At 36.0% G+C, this 15460-nt stretch overlaps 4 protein-coding genes across 5 annotated transcripts; 2 read left to right on the forward strand and 2 right to left on the reverse strand.

Moving 5' to 3' along the window:
* Positions 1 to 783: 783 nt before the first annotated feature.
* LOC124451427 (protein FAM214A-like) lies at positions 784 to 7385 on the reverse strand. Its single transcript, XM_047002043.1, has 13 exons — positions 7244 to 7385; positions 6605 to 6741; positions 6195 to 6352; positions 5985 to 6116; positions 4839 to 5898; positions 4440 to 4489; positions 4278 to 4371; positions 4085 to 4129; positions 3025 to 3141; positions 2253 to 2327; positions 1824 to 1961; positions 1192 to 1226; positions 784 to 1108 (listed from the first exon to the last, which is right to left on the reverse strand). Exons 1-13 carry the CDS (start codon positions 7257 to 7259, stop codon positions 925 to 927), a joined length of 2241 nt encoding a protein of 746 aa, XP_046857999.1. The 5' UTR covers positions 7260 to 7385; the 3' UTR covers positions 784 to 924.
* Positions 7386 to 7866: 481 nt separating this feature from the next.
* On the forward strand, positions 7867 to 9110 carry LOC124451413 (40S ribosomal protein S27). The gene is made up of 4 exons (XM_047002018.1): positions 7867 to 7930; positions 8471 to 8579; positions 8839 to 8949; positions 9017 to 9110. The coding sequence occupies exons 1-4, from the start codon at positions 7874 to 7876 to the stop codon at positions 9043 to 9045; spliced, it is 306 nt and encodes a 101-aa protein (XP_046857974.1). The 5' UTR covers positions 7867 to 7873; the 3' UTR covers positions 9046 to 9110.
* A 939-nt stretch (positions 9111 to 10049) lies between these two features.
* On the forward strand, positions 10050 to 13686 carry LOC124450588 (tropomodulin-1-like). Of its 2 annotated transcripts, XM_047001221.1 has the most exons (8): positions 10065 to 10119; positions 10235 to 10397; positions 11073 to 11340; positions 11755 to 11862; positions 11936 to 12180; positions 12828 to 12971; positions 13054 to 13198; positions 13323 to 13686. In XM_047001221.1, exons 2-8 carry the CDS (start codon positions 10299 to 10301, stop codon positions 13355 to 13357), a joined length of 1044 nt encoding a protein of 347 aa, XP_046857177.1. In that variant the 5' UTR covers positions 10065 to 10119; positions 10235 to 10298; the 3' UTR covers positions 13358 to 13686. The 2 variants fall into 2 exon arrangements, with proteins under 2 accessions (XP_046857176.1, XP_046857177.1); XM_047001220.1 differs by having other exon boundaries at positions 10050 to 10397.
* Positions 13448 to 15450, reverse strand: LOC124452236 (vacuolar protein sorting-associated protein 72 homolog). Its single transcript, XM_047002819.1, is given in 5 exon segments — positions 13448 to 13717; positions 13796 to 14340; positions 14954 to 15068; positions 15134 to 15335; positions 15338 to 15450. Coding segments are annotated over 5 exon segments (1008 nt in total). The 5' UTR covers positions 15438 to 15450; the 3' UTR covers positions 13448 to 13671.
* Positions 15451 to 15460: the final 10 nt, after the last annotated feature.

Below are 15460 nucleotides of genomic sequence, written 5' to 3' on the forward strand. Positions count from 1 at the left end.
TAGAGACTGGTATCGCTTTCAAAAGATCTTTGTTTTCTAAACAGGGTACTGTACGCGACTTGTCTCGGCAAAATTGAGCAAGCACGAAGTTTGGTGGTTTTCCTGGAAGAGCCTTTTCGAGCGAGAAAGAACTCCCATTATCCACGTGTTTTCTTTTCAAACACGCGTGTGCTGCGAAACGGTAATCGATATTGGTAAGTCAACGATGTTACATTAACTCATGTCACCTGCCTTTACACTATCAGATGAACACAGAGAGTTATAAAAAAACATCGCTAACTAAACAAAAGCTCACATATATGGTCATATATACAAAATAAGCTAATCTGAACCGTTTTTAAAGCTAAACCAAGCCGCCTGGGGCGTGGGGAGGAGATATTGCTTCATTCATTCTCGCGGCGTCCCGTACTTGTTCCCAGTTCTTCAAAGTCCCCCCCCCCGTATAATCTAAACAGTTTTTAAACCTAAACCAAACCGCATGGGACGTGGGAGGAGCTATTGCTTCATTCATTCTCACGGCGTCACGTACTTGTTCCCAGCTCATCAAAGTTCCCCGTATTCTCACGTCAATGCAACGAGACGGAAGGAGCTTTCAAAGAAAGTATCATAGTGAATGGTTGATAGGTTACTATTTTGCTGCAGAAACGTTTTAAAAAAATGCTGAAAACGCTTCTAAACTTCTCGTGTAAGAGAACGCGCCTTGAGACAGAAGTAATTACCATTGAATGCGCAGGGTCACATTCGCCGTGGGACACCACAAAACTAAACCTGGAATGCCATCACTTGCGATATCAACAAATGATCATACTTAAATTTACATCATGAATAACCTAAACAACATATATAGGCGTTTTCGGCCAATTTTAAGTTCAATGACAGAAGCTAAATCTGGAAGATGGACTCTACGATAATATGATAATAGTTCTAGCTAGGAAATACACCCATGACACATTTCCGTACATCACAAGGATCGTGTCTGGGAGCGTACTTCGGATTGGTTGGACCACTTGTCGTTGTGAGAAATGTCCCTTGATCGGGGGGGTGACGCGGGAATATGACTCGAATGTCCGTATGAAGGTATACACGACCAGATTTCGACGATGCAAATCTAAAAATTACGTTGAAAATAACGCTAAGAAATTAAAAAAAAAGTCTAATGGATTATGTTTGTCGGGTTCACAGCAAAAATACCTCAAATGGATCAAATAATGAAGATTATCGTGTATCTAAAACAGCGGGAAAAAACATAAATCAGTTGGATTTTCAACATCCAACACCTCGACTATCTATAGTGAATCGTTTTTTATAAGAATCGATTGTGTATATTGCCCATCGCTACATGAGTAGTACGCAGCATTGAGTTAGAAAATTAAATGAAGTGGAAGCCTATCTTCGGTCAAAATTCGGACTAGATTTAAAAAAACTTGGCTGTCCAGTTATGCATTCACTTCAATGGTATGCAGTTGGAGCTAGTCCTTCACGTATGTCACTGTGTGGGGGGGGGGCTGATTTTTTAGCCGGGTGCATGGAGGATGCGCAACAACTAAATTTTCTATCATCCCCATAACAATTCAAAAATGGCGAGCGGACTTTGCTATCATAACATTATTATGTGCTGGAAAATAAGATGGCAACCTATTTATAACTTCAATAAACAACAGCACCCTCCCCCCTCCCCCCTCCCCCACCAAGTAAAAATTCTACTACTCTAGTCAGATGAGCATAGATCTATCGCTGCTTGTGGCAAATAGCCTCTATCTCCGATAACACCAAAAGACCATAAACCAAAATCATAAATAATGACAGCACTGTGTTATCCTTACTTTTTTTTTATGATCATTTGATGGAGCAATTGAGGTAGTCTTTTGCCGTAGACACGTTTGACAATCCGGTTGCATGTCCGAGAAATCGTATAAGACGACGAAAACCTTCACTACAGTTTGATTAGGATTGAAAAGCGTCTAAAATATACAAAAACCCTTGGTTGAAAATTCAAGATGAGTTTAAACGTTGAAAGGTTTGTGAAAATGGCAAATATGTCATCAGTGGCGCAGTTTTGACTGTGAGGGGAGAAGGGGCATGGCGTGTAACATCTGGTGTTAAAAATTATCACGTGACTTTAATCCGTTCTCTATTTAGTTTCGACGCATCATACTTTTTGCCGAGGAATACAGTAAGTTATCGCCCCCCTCCTCCACACATTCTATGATTTCATATTTGTCCAAAGTAGCAGAGAAATAATTTAAAAATACCAATTGAATTGTTCCCTTTTTTGGCACGTGGTAGCCCTTCCTCGACAAACCTGATGCATCCAACGATATGTAACCCTGCAATGACGTAAGAAATAATGATGAGACGAACCCATTCACAGGCTGGAATAAGGTGAATAACAAACACAGGTACAGACTGCCGTGTAAACATTTATGCATGTTTTTTATTAGATCTGGTCTGAAGAGCTTAGATTCTTCCACTTGCTTTATATAGTCGCAACATTCAGAGCGGGGGGATGGAGGTAGAGTGTAAGCTTATTCGACTAGATCCAATAAAAATGTGCATATACGGTCACACAGGTACAGAGTTGGATAGAATGATGCCTGGTTCATACTAGTAAAATAAGCATGAACGACAAGACTTTTGTTTCATTTGCTAAAGAGGTTTACAAAGACAAAGACATCGGCGTTTTTATTTAAATATTCTTTTTGTTCTTCGTTCAGCTTATGCTTGACTCCTTTTCTTTATTCTGATGCTTATGTCACATGCTTCGTTTAAATTCTTTTTGTTTAATCTTTTGTCTTCGCTTTTGCTTGTGCTTATTTCACTCGAGTGAAAGATCCTTAAACAGTCTCGGTTTAAGTCTCGGTTTATGGATTCACTTCGCCAACAAGTTTTTGGCGTATGCACTTGATTTCATTATTAAAGTATGCGTTATCCTCGAAAGGCGAATTTTCCTTTAACACTGCGGGCCAAGTTATGTGGAAAACTACGCAGAATGGATATGCGCCATTTCTATTATAGCTTACTGACCATATAAGGTGACGGTGCATCGTCGTCAGATAACTTAAAAAAGTTGGCCAGAACAGGAAGAGTGACGTGGGGAAGACATTTCTTTGATCCACTTGCGCTCAGTTCGGCAGTGAAACCCTTTGTATAAAAATAACTCCATTTTAAGTCACCTCATTAATGTTTGCGATCAGCTCGATAGTCGTGTTTGTCGTTTCATTAATTTTCTTTTTCGTTCCTTGTCATGCTTATTAAAGTTACCTAAACTTGTAGTAACGTATTTGTGAGGTTTTTTGCATTATGTGAACTTGTTGTGTTGTATTTGAACTAGTTATGCTGTATTTGTTAGGGTTATAAAAGTTATGTTTGTTTTATTTTTAAGCTTAAGAAAGAAATGTTGCGTGTATTTGTTGGGCTTATTTAAGTATTGTGAAACTGTTGTGATGTATTTTTAAGATTATTGAAGTAAACAGAACTAGTCGTGTGGTATCTGTTAGGATTATTGAAGTTTTGTAAACTTGTTGTGCCGTATTTGTTAGGCTTATTAAACTTGAATAAACCTGTTGTGTTTTATTTGTTAGCCTTAAAAGCGTTATGTCAGCCTGTTGTGTCGCAATTGTTGTGTTTAAGAGTTTAAGAGTTTAAGAGTTTTAGAGGTTTTATTTGAACCTGTTGTGTTGTATTCGTTGGGTTTAAAAACGTTATGTGAACCTGTTGTGTTGTATTCGTTGGGTTTAAAAACGTTATGTGAACCTGTTGTGTTGTATTCCTTGGGTTTAAAAACGTTATTTGAATCTATTGTGTTGTATTTGTTGGGTTTGAAAACGTTATGTGAACCTGTTGTGTTGTATTCGTTGGGTTTAAAAACGTTATGTGAACCTGTTGTGTCGTATTCGTTGAGTTTTAAAAGCGTTATATGAGCCAGTTGCGTTTTATTTGTTGGGTTAAAAACGTTATGTTATGTAAGCCTGTTGTATTGTATTTGTTGGGATTATTGAACTTTGTGAACCAGTTGTGTTGTTTCTTTTAGGGTAATCAAAGAGTTGTGATGGAGGCTGTAAAATCATTGAAAATTATTTCACACCTCAACAACGCCGTCTGGAGGTAAACGACCGTTCAAAACAGATTCCTGCGAGAAATGATAAAGAATAAACACAAGTAAGAACACTTTTTTATTGTGTGTTGGCGGCCAAAGTTAAAATTTTCACCATTCATGGTATCGTGAATAGAAATTGGGAAAACTATAATTGCAACAAAAACAAAAGAGTTTCGAGTACCTCAAAATTTCCCAATAACTGACTTTGCGTCGCTAATGTAGGTGCGCTTAGACTGTACTGATGAGAGAGGCTCGCGTTTATACCACGTGACGGGCTGTCGAAAAAAAGACAAATCTCCTTTACAAGCGGATATTTTTGTTTAGAATCTTAGCTACGATCTACCTGCACATATCATCGACAGTCTGTCCCTTTGAGGTCTTTCGAAACGGAGCCTAAATACGTGAAATGAATGAACGAAAGTTTAGAAGAATAAGAACCAGCAAGGGATACATGAGGCTTTTATAGAGGAGGGGGGTGGTGGGGAAGTTTTAGTTTTGTTTAGATTTTGGTGGCTTCTGGTTGCTGTGGCATATCAGACTTGTTATGCTTGAGAGATCTTTCGAATTGCTTTGCTTAACTGTTTGATATATTGGTATTTTGTTGAAAAATTGGCATTCCTCCTCTGCACCCCCTCTTACAGAGGCGCACCCCTCCTCTAAACCTTTTATCATTCCAACGTTGCTAATTTTCATTATAAAACTATCACGCAATCAACAAAAGTTTACTCAGGAAAAACTATACCGGACTGGAGGACATAGGTAAACCAGTCCTGGGATGAAAGACAGCCAAAGTCCCCGTCGACGCATGTCTATAATGATTTCTTGTTTGTTGAAAACGAGTACTAGACTCAATCTTTTGCTTTACAAATACATTATTCTTTATGCCTTCATCATCATCCTTAAGGTTTCCCTCGTCGGAAACGAAGCTTTTGTAATTTCTTCCATGTAATCGTTGCCCGGCTACCGATCCTGTCATTTCGCGTTTCAACTTTCGTTGTACAACGCATTCATAATCGTTGTTATTCTTTAAATTTTTTAAAGCTTTCTCTTCGGTGCTATTGCCATTGCTATTATTCACATCTGCAATAAAACCACAACTGAAATCAGATTCTTTGCTCGTCGCTTCCTCGTCATCATAAGTGAAATTCATTTTTGTTCTACAACTTGGATTATGTCCTTTTTCCTTGCATTTCTCATTCATGAAACAAGCTTTCGTTTCCGTGTTTGAATAAGCACTTTTCACGTTTTGCTCTGAGTTTTTGCAGCTTGCGTGACATCCTTCTTGCATAATTGAGCATTTCACAGCGTCGTAATGCAAAATATTATTCTCGTGGTTTCTGTTTTCGCGCATATTTTCCCATCTTTTATATACTCGATCGCAACATTCTGGTTTCAAAGAAGCATTCTTTGAAAATGATGTCTTTTCATTCAAACACTTTTCATGCAAACTATCCCCTTTAATTTTTGAGCTTTTTTGTCCTTCCACGAAACCATCAGATGCATTTTTCTCTACTTTGCCAACACTTCCAAACTCCAATCTTCTAGCAACATGAGAACGTCTATCTCTCGAGCGTTCATCGTGAAGCGATTTAGTTTTATCATATGATTTCGGAGTTTGATCTGTAGGTGTATGACCAAATACCCATGAATAACACTGCCAGTCTAATGTTGAATCAGAATGTGGAAGAGAATGAACGGAGACATTAAGAGTCTTTGTGTCGAGCGCAACATGAGGAAATTGATGGAAATCTGGTGTCAGTATGAATGTTTTTAAAGGTGTTTTGTCCTCCATTTGACAAAACCTTGAAAAAAGATAAACATTTTATATCGAATCTCAAATGTCAATGTAAGCAGCAACAAGCCGCCAAGAACAATTGGTTAGAATTACCTGAAATATACGTGTCTTGGAAATTTACCTTGACTTAAACTAAGCCAAGCACTAAGCTGTGAAAAGTACAACTTTGACTTGATAGCTTGCAGCAGCATTTTGTGGGTACAGTGTAGTCCGCCATTTGAATTTCTAGACATAGAAGTACAGATTTGAGCATGTGTATTGTCTTATAATAACAATATCAACATTTCAAGTATAAAAAAACACCTTTCTGATTTAATTTCAATCCGCCATTGTTCAAGTAATAAATGATCCTTATTGCCATATACTGCATCATTGGCATTGAATGTTTCTCCTCGATGCAGCCAAACTTCCAAAAATATCAACTCTCTTAATTTCCATGAAGTCAAAAGATCTTTTTGATTCTGAATGAAAATGAGAGAATGAGAGAAAATGAGAGAATAAGTTTATCTACTTATGATTAAATTTTAAACTTTTGGCATTCCATGGATTTAATGAATGTTTGATGAGTACTCAGCCAAGCAATCTTGCATATTAACAAGTCAATTTTTTTAACCATTCTAAATATCTTGGACCAAATGACCAACCTCACACTAGGTCAACAAGCACTTAACACGAGAACAAATTCCTTTCTCGATTTTCATATGGTGACAAACCTTATCACATTTTTTGAAAACATCACTGAAGCTCTTATCTTTCATGTTGATCTTGTCATTGTGGGTTTTGCGTCCTTCATGAATGAGCATCCAAATTTCACCGACAAGGTCTTCATGATTATATCCAGTTTCATTACCTAAATATGAGCAGTTTACAAAAAGATCAACTTGAGGCCTCTACATCAAAGTATGAGACAAGATATGATGTGAATACACAGAGAATACTTCATGTACTACATTAGGGTCTTTTTAGTTTGGAATTAACTGTAATCAAACGAAGGCCGAGGAAACCATATTTCTTAAGACAATGGTGCAAGAAACCAACAAACATAGGCATAACAACACTTTCAACAAAGGTTATAAAATATTTCGATGTTAGGTACAAAAGAAATCGAATGCTACGATGAAATTATCTTCCATTTTTTTTGGCGTTTATATTTTAATTATCAGATCCCAAAACATGCGCAGGAGTATAAAGTATTCAATTGTCAAAACATTTTTGTAAATGTCAAATATTTGTAAAATAAATCTAAAATATTTTTAAATATGCATACTTAGAAATACCAAAACTGCTTTGTTTTGATGCTAATTTTCATTTGTAGATAGTAATGTGTGCATGAATGTAATCGTAAGAATTACCTTCATTTGGTCTCATCTTGAACTGTTGAAGTTTTTCTTGTTGACCCTTTAGACAAAATAATCAGTTTTATTTCATTTTCCTTTGTTTTCTTATCAAAATTATTGATCGAGTATAGACTTGTTTTGGTTGGCACTTGGCAAGTCAAAGTACAAAATTATTAATAATAAAAACAAGCATTCTGATTGGACAAATTAGTAATTTAAGATGACGTATCTTATTTCACGTTCTTGGGCTTCCACTTGCAGGAAGTTTCCTGGCAAAAGGCAATAAAAGGGCTTTGGTAGAAAAACTCTCCGGAAATAGTCTATTGTGAGATTGAGAAGGCTTGTAAAACGATTGTAATGTATGATTGGAAGCATTGTAAAGTTTCAGGGGCTAAACAACAGATGAGATTATGAAGCATCATCTAGCGTGACAAACAAGTTCCGTTCCATTCATTGATCTTTGACACTGCTAAACATGAAGACATAGAAACTATACAATTTTTAGAAAAACTTGCCACTGCCTGTTAACAATTTTTATAATTTATTATTATCTGGTTCTGGCAATGGTGGCTGGGGCAATAACGCATGCGCATTAATTCTACTCCCTTCAAAACAAGCCGAACTCCCCTGTAATATCAGTTGCGCATGCGCCGTGGTACTTTCTTTTTGTTGAAGTCGACAATCAAGGTCGAAAACATGCCTGTGAGTTTGTCGAAAATACTGGAGTTTTTAATGTTTAATTTAGTTTTAGTCTCAGATTTTTGTCTCGAAAAGCGTAATGATGTGTGCTTTTTATTGTGAAGTGAAATAAGCTCTACTTGCCGTCCAATTTTCGTTTTTATGAGCGTTCGTTAGTTGTTACAAGTTTGTGCTTGACCGCGTGTTGTCGTAGCATGTTGAGTGATGAATTTTGTCCACTGCTGTGTAAAGCGTTCTTACCGTTAACTTCTTCTCAAATTGTCTGGAAATCCAGTAAACATTTTCTTTACTTTACTCAATGCAGTTTGCTGTTAGCGAAACTGGTTATCACTTGATTTATTTGATTAAATAATCACCTCCCCTGGATATGCAAGCTTTATTTTTCTAAGGCGTTTTGTAGATTTCGTGCATTTTGTGTTCTTGTCAATGATCATTTAGTATTGTCCATGTAATTTGTATCGTTATATTTTTAAATTTATAAACTGCTTGTAAGGTTCTGTAAGCCAAGTGAACATGTCTTTATTGATGTGAATATATTTGTAGTTGTATAAAGATTTACTACATCCTACTGCTGAAGAAGAGAAAAGAAAACACAAATTAAAAAGGCTTGTGCAGTCACCCAATTCATACTTCATGGATGTAAAATGTCCTGGTAAGTTCTGTTGTGGAATATGGAAAATATTCTTACATGTTTGTAAATGTAGATCGTCCAGGTTGGTATAGTCGTGAGAAGGACTGTTTTTGTTGTTGTTGACTGACGTTTCAACAACCTTAGCGGTAGTCATCTTCAGAGTCTTTTGACATTTACATTTACAAACATGTAACAATACTCTCGGGTTCAAACCATTTACTTTATGAGGAAAATATTCTTGTTGAGTTCTATTTCAATTTCTGATTCCTTTTTGCTACAGGTTGTTACAAGATTACGACCGTATTCAGTCATGCCCAGACAGTTGTGCTATGCGTTAGCTGTTCGACAGTTCTGTGTCAGCCCACTGGTGGTCGTGCAAGATTAACTGAAGGTTGCCATGCCTTTTTGTTTTATAAATTTTATACAATATGTAATGTATTTTTATTTTTGTTTCTTAGGCTGCTCATTCAGAAGGAAGCAACAATAAGTAATTACTACTAAGAAAATTGTAATGTTGATATTGTATTAAACAATAGCTTTGATTCTGTCTCACACTTTCTAATGATATATTTTTGATGATAAGTTATAGTTCAACCATTCAGTGTTTGGCCACAAATGTATCAGCAGCCACAAAATTTTTTGTATACTGCGACATACACATCTATTTCAATCAATAGACTTTTTTTCATGCACCCCATTGATAATATTGAATATTTTTCGGTGTTATTAAGATGAGATGATGCTTGTTTTTGACTCTGTTCTAGCACATGGTTTGTGTTAGTGAGAATTTCTGACACACATTGACAACCCTGGGTTTATTGCTACTTTAGACATTGTTAGGTATAAAAAGATTTATTTAAGTCAAAATCTTTTTCATTTTTATGTTACAAAGAGTAAGGTATGTCATGAAAGTGTAATTATAAATGATATATTTTCATGTAATCTATTCGTTTTAGCTATCAAAAATTGTTACTAGTTTGCCTGTTGCCTTTTTCTCATGTTTTCTAGATCAGATTTCTAAACTAATAACACTTTGACTATGTATAATGAATTTAAAACTATGTTGTTTTGTCAAAAGCACTAGTTGCTGATTGCAAAATTTTAAATTTTGATTCACAATGAAATGTTTGTCTTTGCTAGGGTTGCTTTTCATTGAATTTAGTATGAGAAATTCTTTGTTAATGATAATCTAAGAATCTATTTAAGAGTATGATCTTGAGAGAATTTTGAATTTTTGTCTTATTAAACTTGGGAAAATCTATCTTACCAATAATTTTACAAGTTGAAATAATTCTTTGAAATTGCCTTTTACTGTGTATGATATGACTTCACAGTTGTATTTTATCTTCAATGTGAGGCAATAATATAATTAACATCAAGAAATAGATCTTGTTAGTTAAGAGAAAGTACTTGAGAAATTTGCATATTATGCGCGTGGGTGTTAATGGGAGGGAACTGTTGTCAGGGGGGTTGACACTTTAAATTTTTTGTTTCGTAATTTAGAATTCACTGCTTCGCGTTAGTCTAGAAGAAAGACAACACAGAAGTCTTCAACAATCAAGTAATTAACGCTTTTCTACAATTTATGAGCATTTTTTTGAACTTGCGTTTGAGAAGAATACGTCCATAAGCTAAGAATAAAATAACGTGTGTCTGCTGATACAACTCTGTTTAAGGAACTAAATCGACGACATTTGAACTTTGTAAATTTGAACGTCACGATCAACATTTCAACAAATTATGTCGAATGTGGAAAACAGTGAGTTGGATGATCTACGTTTGCTTGAAGGACTATCCTTACAAGATATCGAAGAGCTTTCCAATGCCATTGACCCAGAGGTAAGCCAAATTGAATATTCGAGTACTGTACTAAATATTTTAGCCACTCTATAGTTGATACGCGATCAATTTTAGACATTCCGAATGAGCATTTAGTTATTTTAATTGTGACCAAAGATACTACACAAATTTTTTTTGTGTTTCAATTCAAAGTATTTCGTAAATAGGCATGTTTACGAGTTCATCAGTCAAGCTTAATACAATTTACGCTGAGTAAACATTCTAGTTTTCCTTGTACATGGTTTTTGGGGCGTTTTTTACCTCGGTGTGTAAATCATTCATATAAGCGATTTGAAGCCTACGTAATTTATTATTTATTATTTATAAGTAGTACAGAATGCTTGTCTTGTGTAGATACTGGTTTGATACATTTTCTTTTGCTATTTCTACAATTTTCAAGATAGGTAAACAAACACAGCGTTTATTGAACCTTTTGCCGGCGGATGCTGCACTTTGTTACCATGGGAATTAACATCACATATATATCTATATTCCTGATTTTCCTTTTGTCTTTCTAAGAGCTTTTGTTTCTGGAAATAAATGCATCAAGTGATTGGAATTTTAATTGTATATAATTGTTATAATAAATTGCAACAAGAGGGCATATCAATTTTCAAGTGGTGTCCATACTTCATAATGCCCATAACGATATATAGACATAATTTTTGCAACTAGAATGAATTGCTACCAGCCGGTGAAAGGCAAGAGAACCAGACTGAGAAAGAACCCACCGGTCCGTTCAGTCGAGAACATCTTCTGAAACACATGGAAAAGGAGGCGTTAGAATCTAAAGTTGGCGAGAATTACTTGCCATTCAAGAAGGAAACTCGTGGTAAAGTTTGGAAAGCAAAACCAAAACAGAAACCTCAGGCTACAATATTGCCAGATGACCTAAGTGATGCACTAGATGGGGCTTCCGTTGATGAAATTGCAGAACTCGCTGGTCAGTTGAAATATTTGAGCTGTTTTATTAAATAGTAGTAGAGAGTTTTCACTGACTACTATGTCCATAAAAAAACTTGTACAGCTTTAAAAATTAGGCAGGTTCAGTGCAATATTGATTATAGGAAATTTTGTTGTAATCCACCAACATGTAAACTTGAGGTCATTTGGAAAGGAAGAATATTTTGTGTCAGACCCTTATGAACCTTTCTCCCTTATCTTAAGTTTTCAATCAATAATTATATAGCTGTTCTGGGGCTCCATGGGCTGCTGACCCAGGAACAAAGTACCTTTCTCGCTTATCTTAAGTTTTCAATCAATTATTATATAGCTGTTCTGGGGCTCCATGGGCTGCTGACCCAGGAACAAAGTACCTTTCTCACTTATCTTAAGTTTTCAATCAATTATTTTATAGCTGTTCTGGGGCTTCATGGGCTGCTGACCCAGGAACAAAGTTCTATTGGAGATGCAAGTCTGGTTGGGAAATCTTTGCGTGGCAGTGGCTTGCGCAAAGCAAAACCAAGTAAGAATTGTTCATTGAAATTGCACAATAGATGCCCACATGGCCTATTGCCTAACCATTTGTGATTTTGCAGAGTATGTTAGTGCTAGCAAACAGAAGAAAGATCCAAGTTTGAAAGCGGTAAACGAGCTAGATCTGGCTAACGCATTGCAAAAACTGGAATCAAATGATCCAAGTCTTACTAATCTCAATGTAAATAATCACAAAGATATTGATGAGCTTGATGCGATCAACAGGATTATAGAATGCATCCCCGGCAATACAAACTTAAATGTTCTGTCCATGGCGAACACAAAAATGTGTGATAGACATGTCAAGGTGAGGTTATCTTGCCTTTAACATTGTGTGAATTGAATGTCGTATTGCTCGCAATGCTTGTAATTGCTCGTAATGTCGTCCAGCAAAGTGCGAAGATCATATCTTCATTTAATTTCAAACACCGCACTGCATAAAACATTCATACGACATTCCTTTCACGAGAAAACATTGTGTGAATTAGTAAAGAGAAAACAATGTGTAATTTTTTAAGAAAAATTTACATCCAAAGTCATGATCAAATTGATATTAGTTTTTGCATGCAGCTACTTAGACTCACATTAAAACAGATACTCCACAAAGCTGAATATGATGCAGCAGTTTGCTAATATCTTTAAATTGTGTGATTGATGTACCATAATGTAATGTACTGCAATTCTGTGTCCACTTTCTTTTGTTTTCATGTTTTTATGGAGGTTTAAATAATTTTAAAATTTTCATAGTGTGATCTCATATTACAAATGTCAATTTGCATACTAGTAATCAATGGATATTATGTGCTTATTTTGTGTATTGTTTGAAAAAATTTTGTGAAATTTGCCCGATTTTGGCCAAAATAATGTGCAAATTGCACATTGTTAATTCACACATTTGTAATTAAAGTGCCAAGTAATACATGAAATGGTAACTTATGTATTTTAATGGTTTAGCAAATCGCCAAAGCTTTGCATGGAAATACAACAATTACATCTCTCAATGTTGAATCAAACAATCTCACTGGCGAAGGAATCAAGTGCCTTATTCAGGCGTTGAGAGTGAACACTACTTTAAAAGAATTACGTATTGCCAATCAGGTGTGAAGTTTTTGTATTATAATTTAGTTTTGAAAACATAGAACAGTTAAACATGCAAGGCACATTTGGGTACATTATTTAGGCTCAAATGATTGGTAGTCAAGCGGAGGATGAGATAGCTAATGTTTTGAAAGTGAATAAGACTTTGTTGAAGTTAGGATGTTCATTTGACTCACGTGGACCACAAGTGCTGGTTGATAAATACTTACTAAGAAACAATGATATAGGTATGTATTTATGTGGAGAGTAACCCAACCAGATCAATTTATGTCTTTAGGACTGTGTTTTCAACTTTATAAAGCATGTTTTTTGTCTGATGGACTTTTCACTTCAACTTTTTTCAAAATTTAGCCCGCAAAGAGCGCAAACGTCTAGAAGAAGAGTGATTTTGGTCCATGATCATGAGCACATGTGCTGTAGGTTAAATCTAGGCTGTAAAGTTTGAAGCTTTTCGTTAACAATTACATATTGACCAGTGCAATAAATACGTATTTAATTCATCAAGAAAATCAAGATAGTTAATGCAATTTGTTGGAATAGGTAGTTTAGAATAATTTGTTGACCTGTACTTTAGTTGATTTGAGAAGTTTTAGGGTTCATATAAAATACTTGATAGTAAATAATGAGATTCAAATTTGAACCCTGGTAGACTTTTTAACATCTAGTTGATCATTTTAAATAATACATTCATATTAAATCATTAAGCTTCCATGTATGTTTGCTTTGTCAATCTTTGTGATGACCTCCTAAAATAACAGCAACAATGTTTTAAATTAATAAATCAGCAGTGAATATTAAAACCAAAACAAAAAATGCATACATACAATCTGCCATCACATGTCTTGATGCTGTTACAATCTTCCGTTGTCTTTTTGGCGTAATGGTCTCTGATGTATCGAAAAGCCTGTGCCGTTGCATACGGTAGACCTGTCACCGGATCCTTATATTTGGCTGGAAGCCCGGTAACTGGACAATATGCTTTTTGAGGAACTGTCACTTTATTACCACAGGTAAAATAGTTTCCTGGAAATGTTTTCGGATCTGTGAATATTATAAAGTTTCTAGAACATTTGACCAGGGGAGTTTTGGTCATGGTTTCAATTTCATCCATTTGGTCTTCCTTAATGTCATCATCAACATCAACTTTGATCTCATTGATGGTCTCAATCATGGGCATGGATAAGGAAAGGTATCGAATCATAGGTTCTTTGCGAACAGGCTTGAGATTTTTTGCTTTTTTCTTTGTTTCTTCCATTTGCTGGTAGGCTTTTAGCGAGGCAATGTTGATTTTTGTGACTTCTGCTTCTGCTAACAGTTCTTTTTGCGTAAGTGGCCTGAGTTGGGAGAAGGTCACTTGTTTTTTTTCTACCTACATATGCAATGAATTATCACAGAGTACATGTCATGTCAGGTAGCATTGTTTTTTGTAAATCAATGGGGACAATCTTCTGTATGTCAATTGTCAGGTTTGGCTGTGTAAACTCAGGGGCATAGCCTGGTAGGAAGTTTATGTAGGTGTGCAATGTAAATTTCAGAACATCTTCATCATATATGCGTTTAGAATCTAATGTTTATGGAGTGAGTAAAGAGGGAAAAAATTGCTTAACAAGAAATAAACAACCTGGCTGGTCAAGCTAGTGGCACGACCCCACAACCGTAATGCTGTATGCAACTGGCTGCCTATGCCGTAATGCTGTGTGCAACTGGCTGCTGTATATTTAATAAGATTACAGGCTGCCATAAGCCATTTCATCATTCCTATTGGTCATAAATTGCAATTGACTAGTTGCCACTATGGTAATCACATGTGCCATGGGATATTCGTGTCTCTACTGTATGTTCTCTATATTGTGCACTTTCAATGGAGTGGCTCTACTGTATGTTCTCTATACTGTGCACTTTCAATGTAGTGGCTCTACTGTATGTTCTCTATACTGGGACACAGCGTACACAACCTGCAAGTTCCTTCAATCCTGAACTACCTGTTTCTTTTCAATTCTTTTTCGTTCCTTATCTGCACTTCGTACAGTTGCAGCTCTGGTCGATTTCCTGCTCGAAGTTCTCAATTCCACCGGTGACTTCTTCCCTCCAGTAGTACTAGTAGAAGACTTTCTTTCTTTATTTGCTTTTTTCGCTTGCTGTTTGTCACCTCTTTCATTTACGCTGTGCTTTGACTTGAATATTCTTTTCGTTTTTTGCGTTTCTTATTTTCATCTTCATCTTGTTCGACGATTTCTTCTGTTTCGGACAAGCTGAAGTCGGAATCGACTTGATCGGATTGTTCATCTTCCGACATATACTCTTCATCGTCAGACTCATCCTCAAACCCACCAAGGGCTGTTTTGTAGAAATCGTCATCCCTAGCTCATCTGCAAGCAGTTTTGACATTTTATTGCCGGCATTTTTGCGCTGTTCCCTTGATTTAGCTAGGCTTTCGCTATCGACGCTCTCCTCCTTTTCCGCCATCTTAAGTCAGGGTCTTATCAAGG

The sequence above is a fragment of the Xenia sp. Carnegie-2017 genome, unplaced genomic scaffold, assembly GCF_021976095.1.
Source record: "Xenia sp. Carnegie-2017 unplaced genomic scaffold, XeniaSp_v1 HiC_scaffold_24, whole genome shotgun sequence".
NCBI lineage: Eukaryota > Metazoa > Cnidaria > Anthozoa > Malacalcyonacea > Xeniidae > Xenia > Xenia sp. Carnegie-2017.

Coding starts and splice junctions, on each gene's coding strand:
- LOC124451427 (XM_047002043.1), bottom strand. Junction 4,372..4,439: donor ACTGTCGATGATATGTGCAG/GTAGATCGTAGC, acceptor TTTTTTCGACAG/CCCGTCACGTGGTATAAACG. Junction 2,328..3,024: donor ATGCACCGTCACCTTATATG/GTCAGTAAGCTA, acceptor ACGTCATTGCAG/GGTTACATATCGTTGGATGC.
- LOC124451413 (XM_047002018.1), top strand. CDS start 7,874: ATGCGCCGTGGTACTTTCTTTTTGTTGAAGTCGACAATCAAGGTCGAA. Junction 8,580..8,838: donor CATGGATGTAAAATGTCCTG/GTAAGTTCTGTT, acceptor TTTTTGCTACAG/GTTGTTACAAGATTACGACC. Junction 8,950..9,016: donor TCGTGCAAGATTAACTGAAG/GTTGCCATGCCT, acceptor TTTGTTTCTTAG/GCTGCTCATTCAGAAGGAAG.
- LOC124450588 (XM_047001220.1), top strand. CDS start 10,299: ATGTCGAATGTGGAAAACAGTGAGTTGGATGATCTACGTTTGCTTGAA. Junction 11,863..11,935: donor CTTGCGCAAAGCAAAACCAA/GTAAGAATTGTT, acceptor GTGATTTTGCAG/AGTATGTTAGTGCTAGCAAA. Junction 12,181..12,827: donor TGTGTGATAGACATGTCAAG/GTGAGGTTATCT, acceptor TTAATGGTTTAG/CAAATCGCCAAAGCTTTGCA.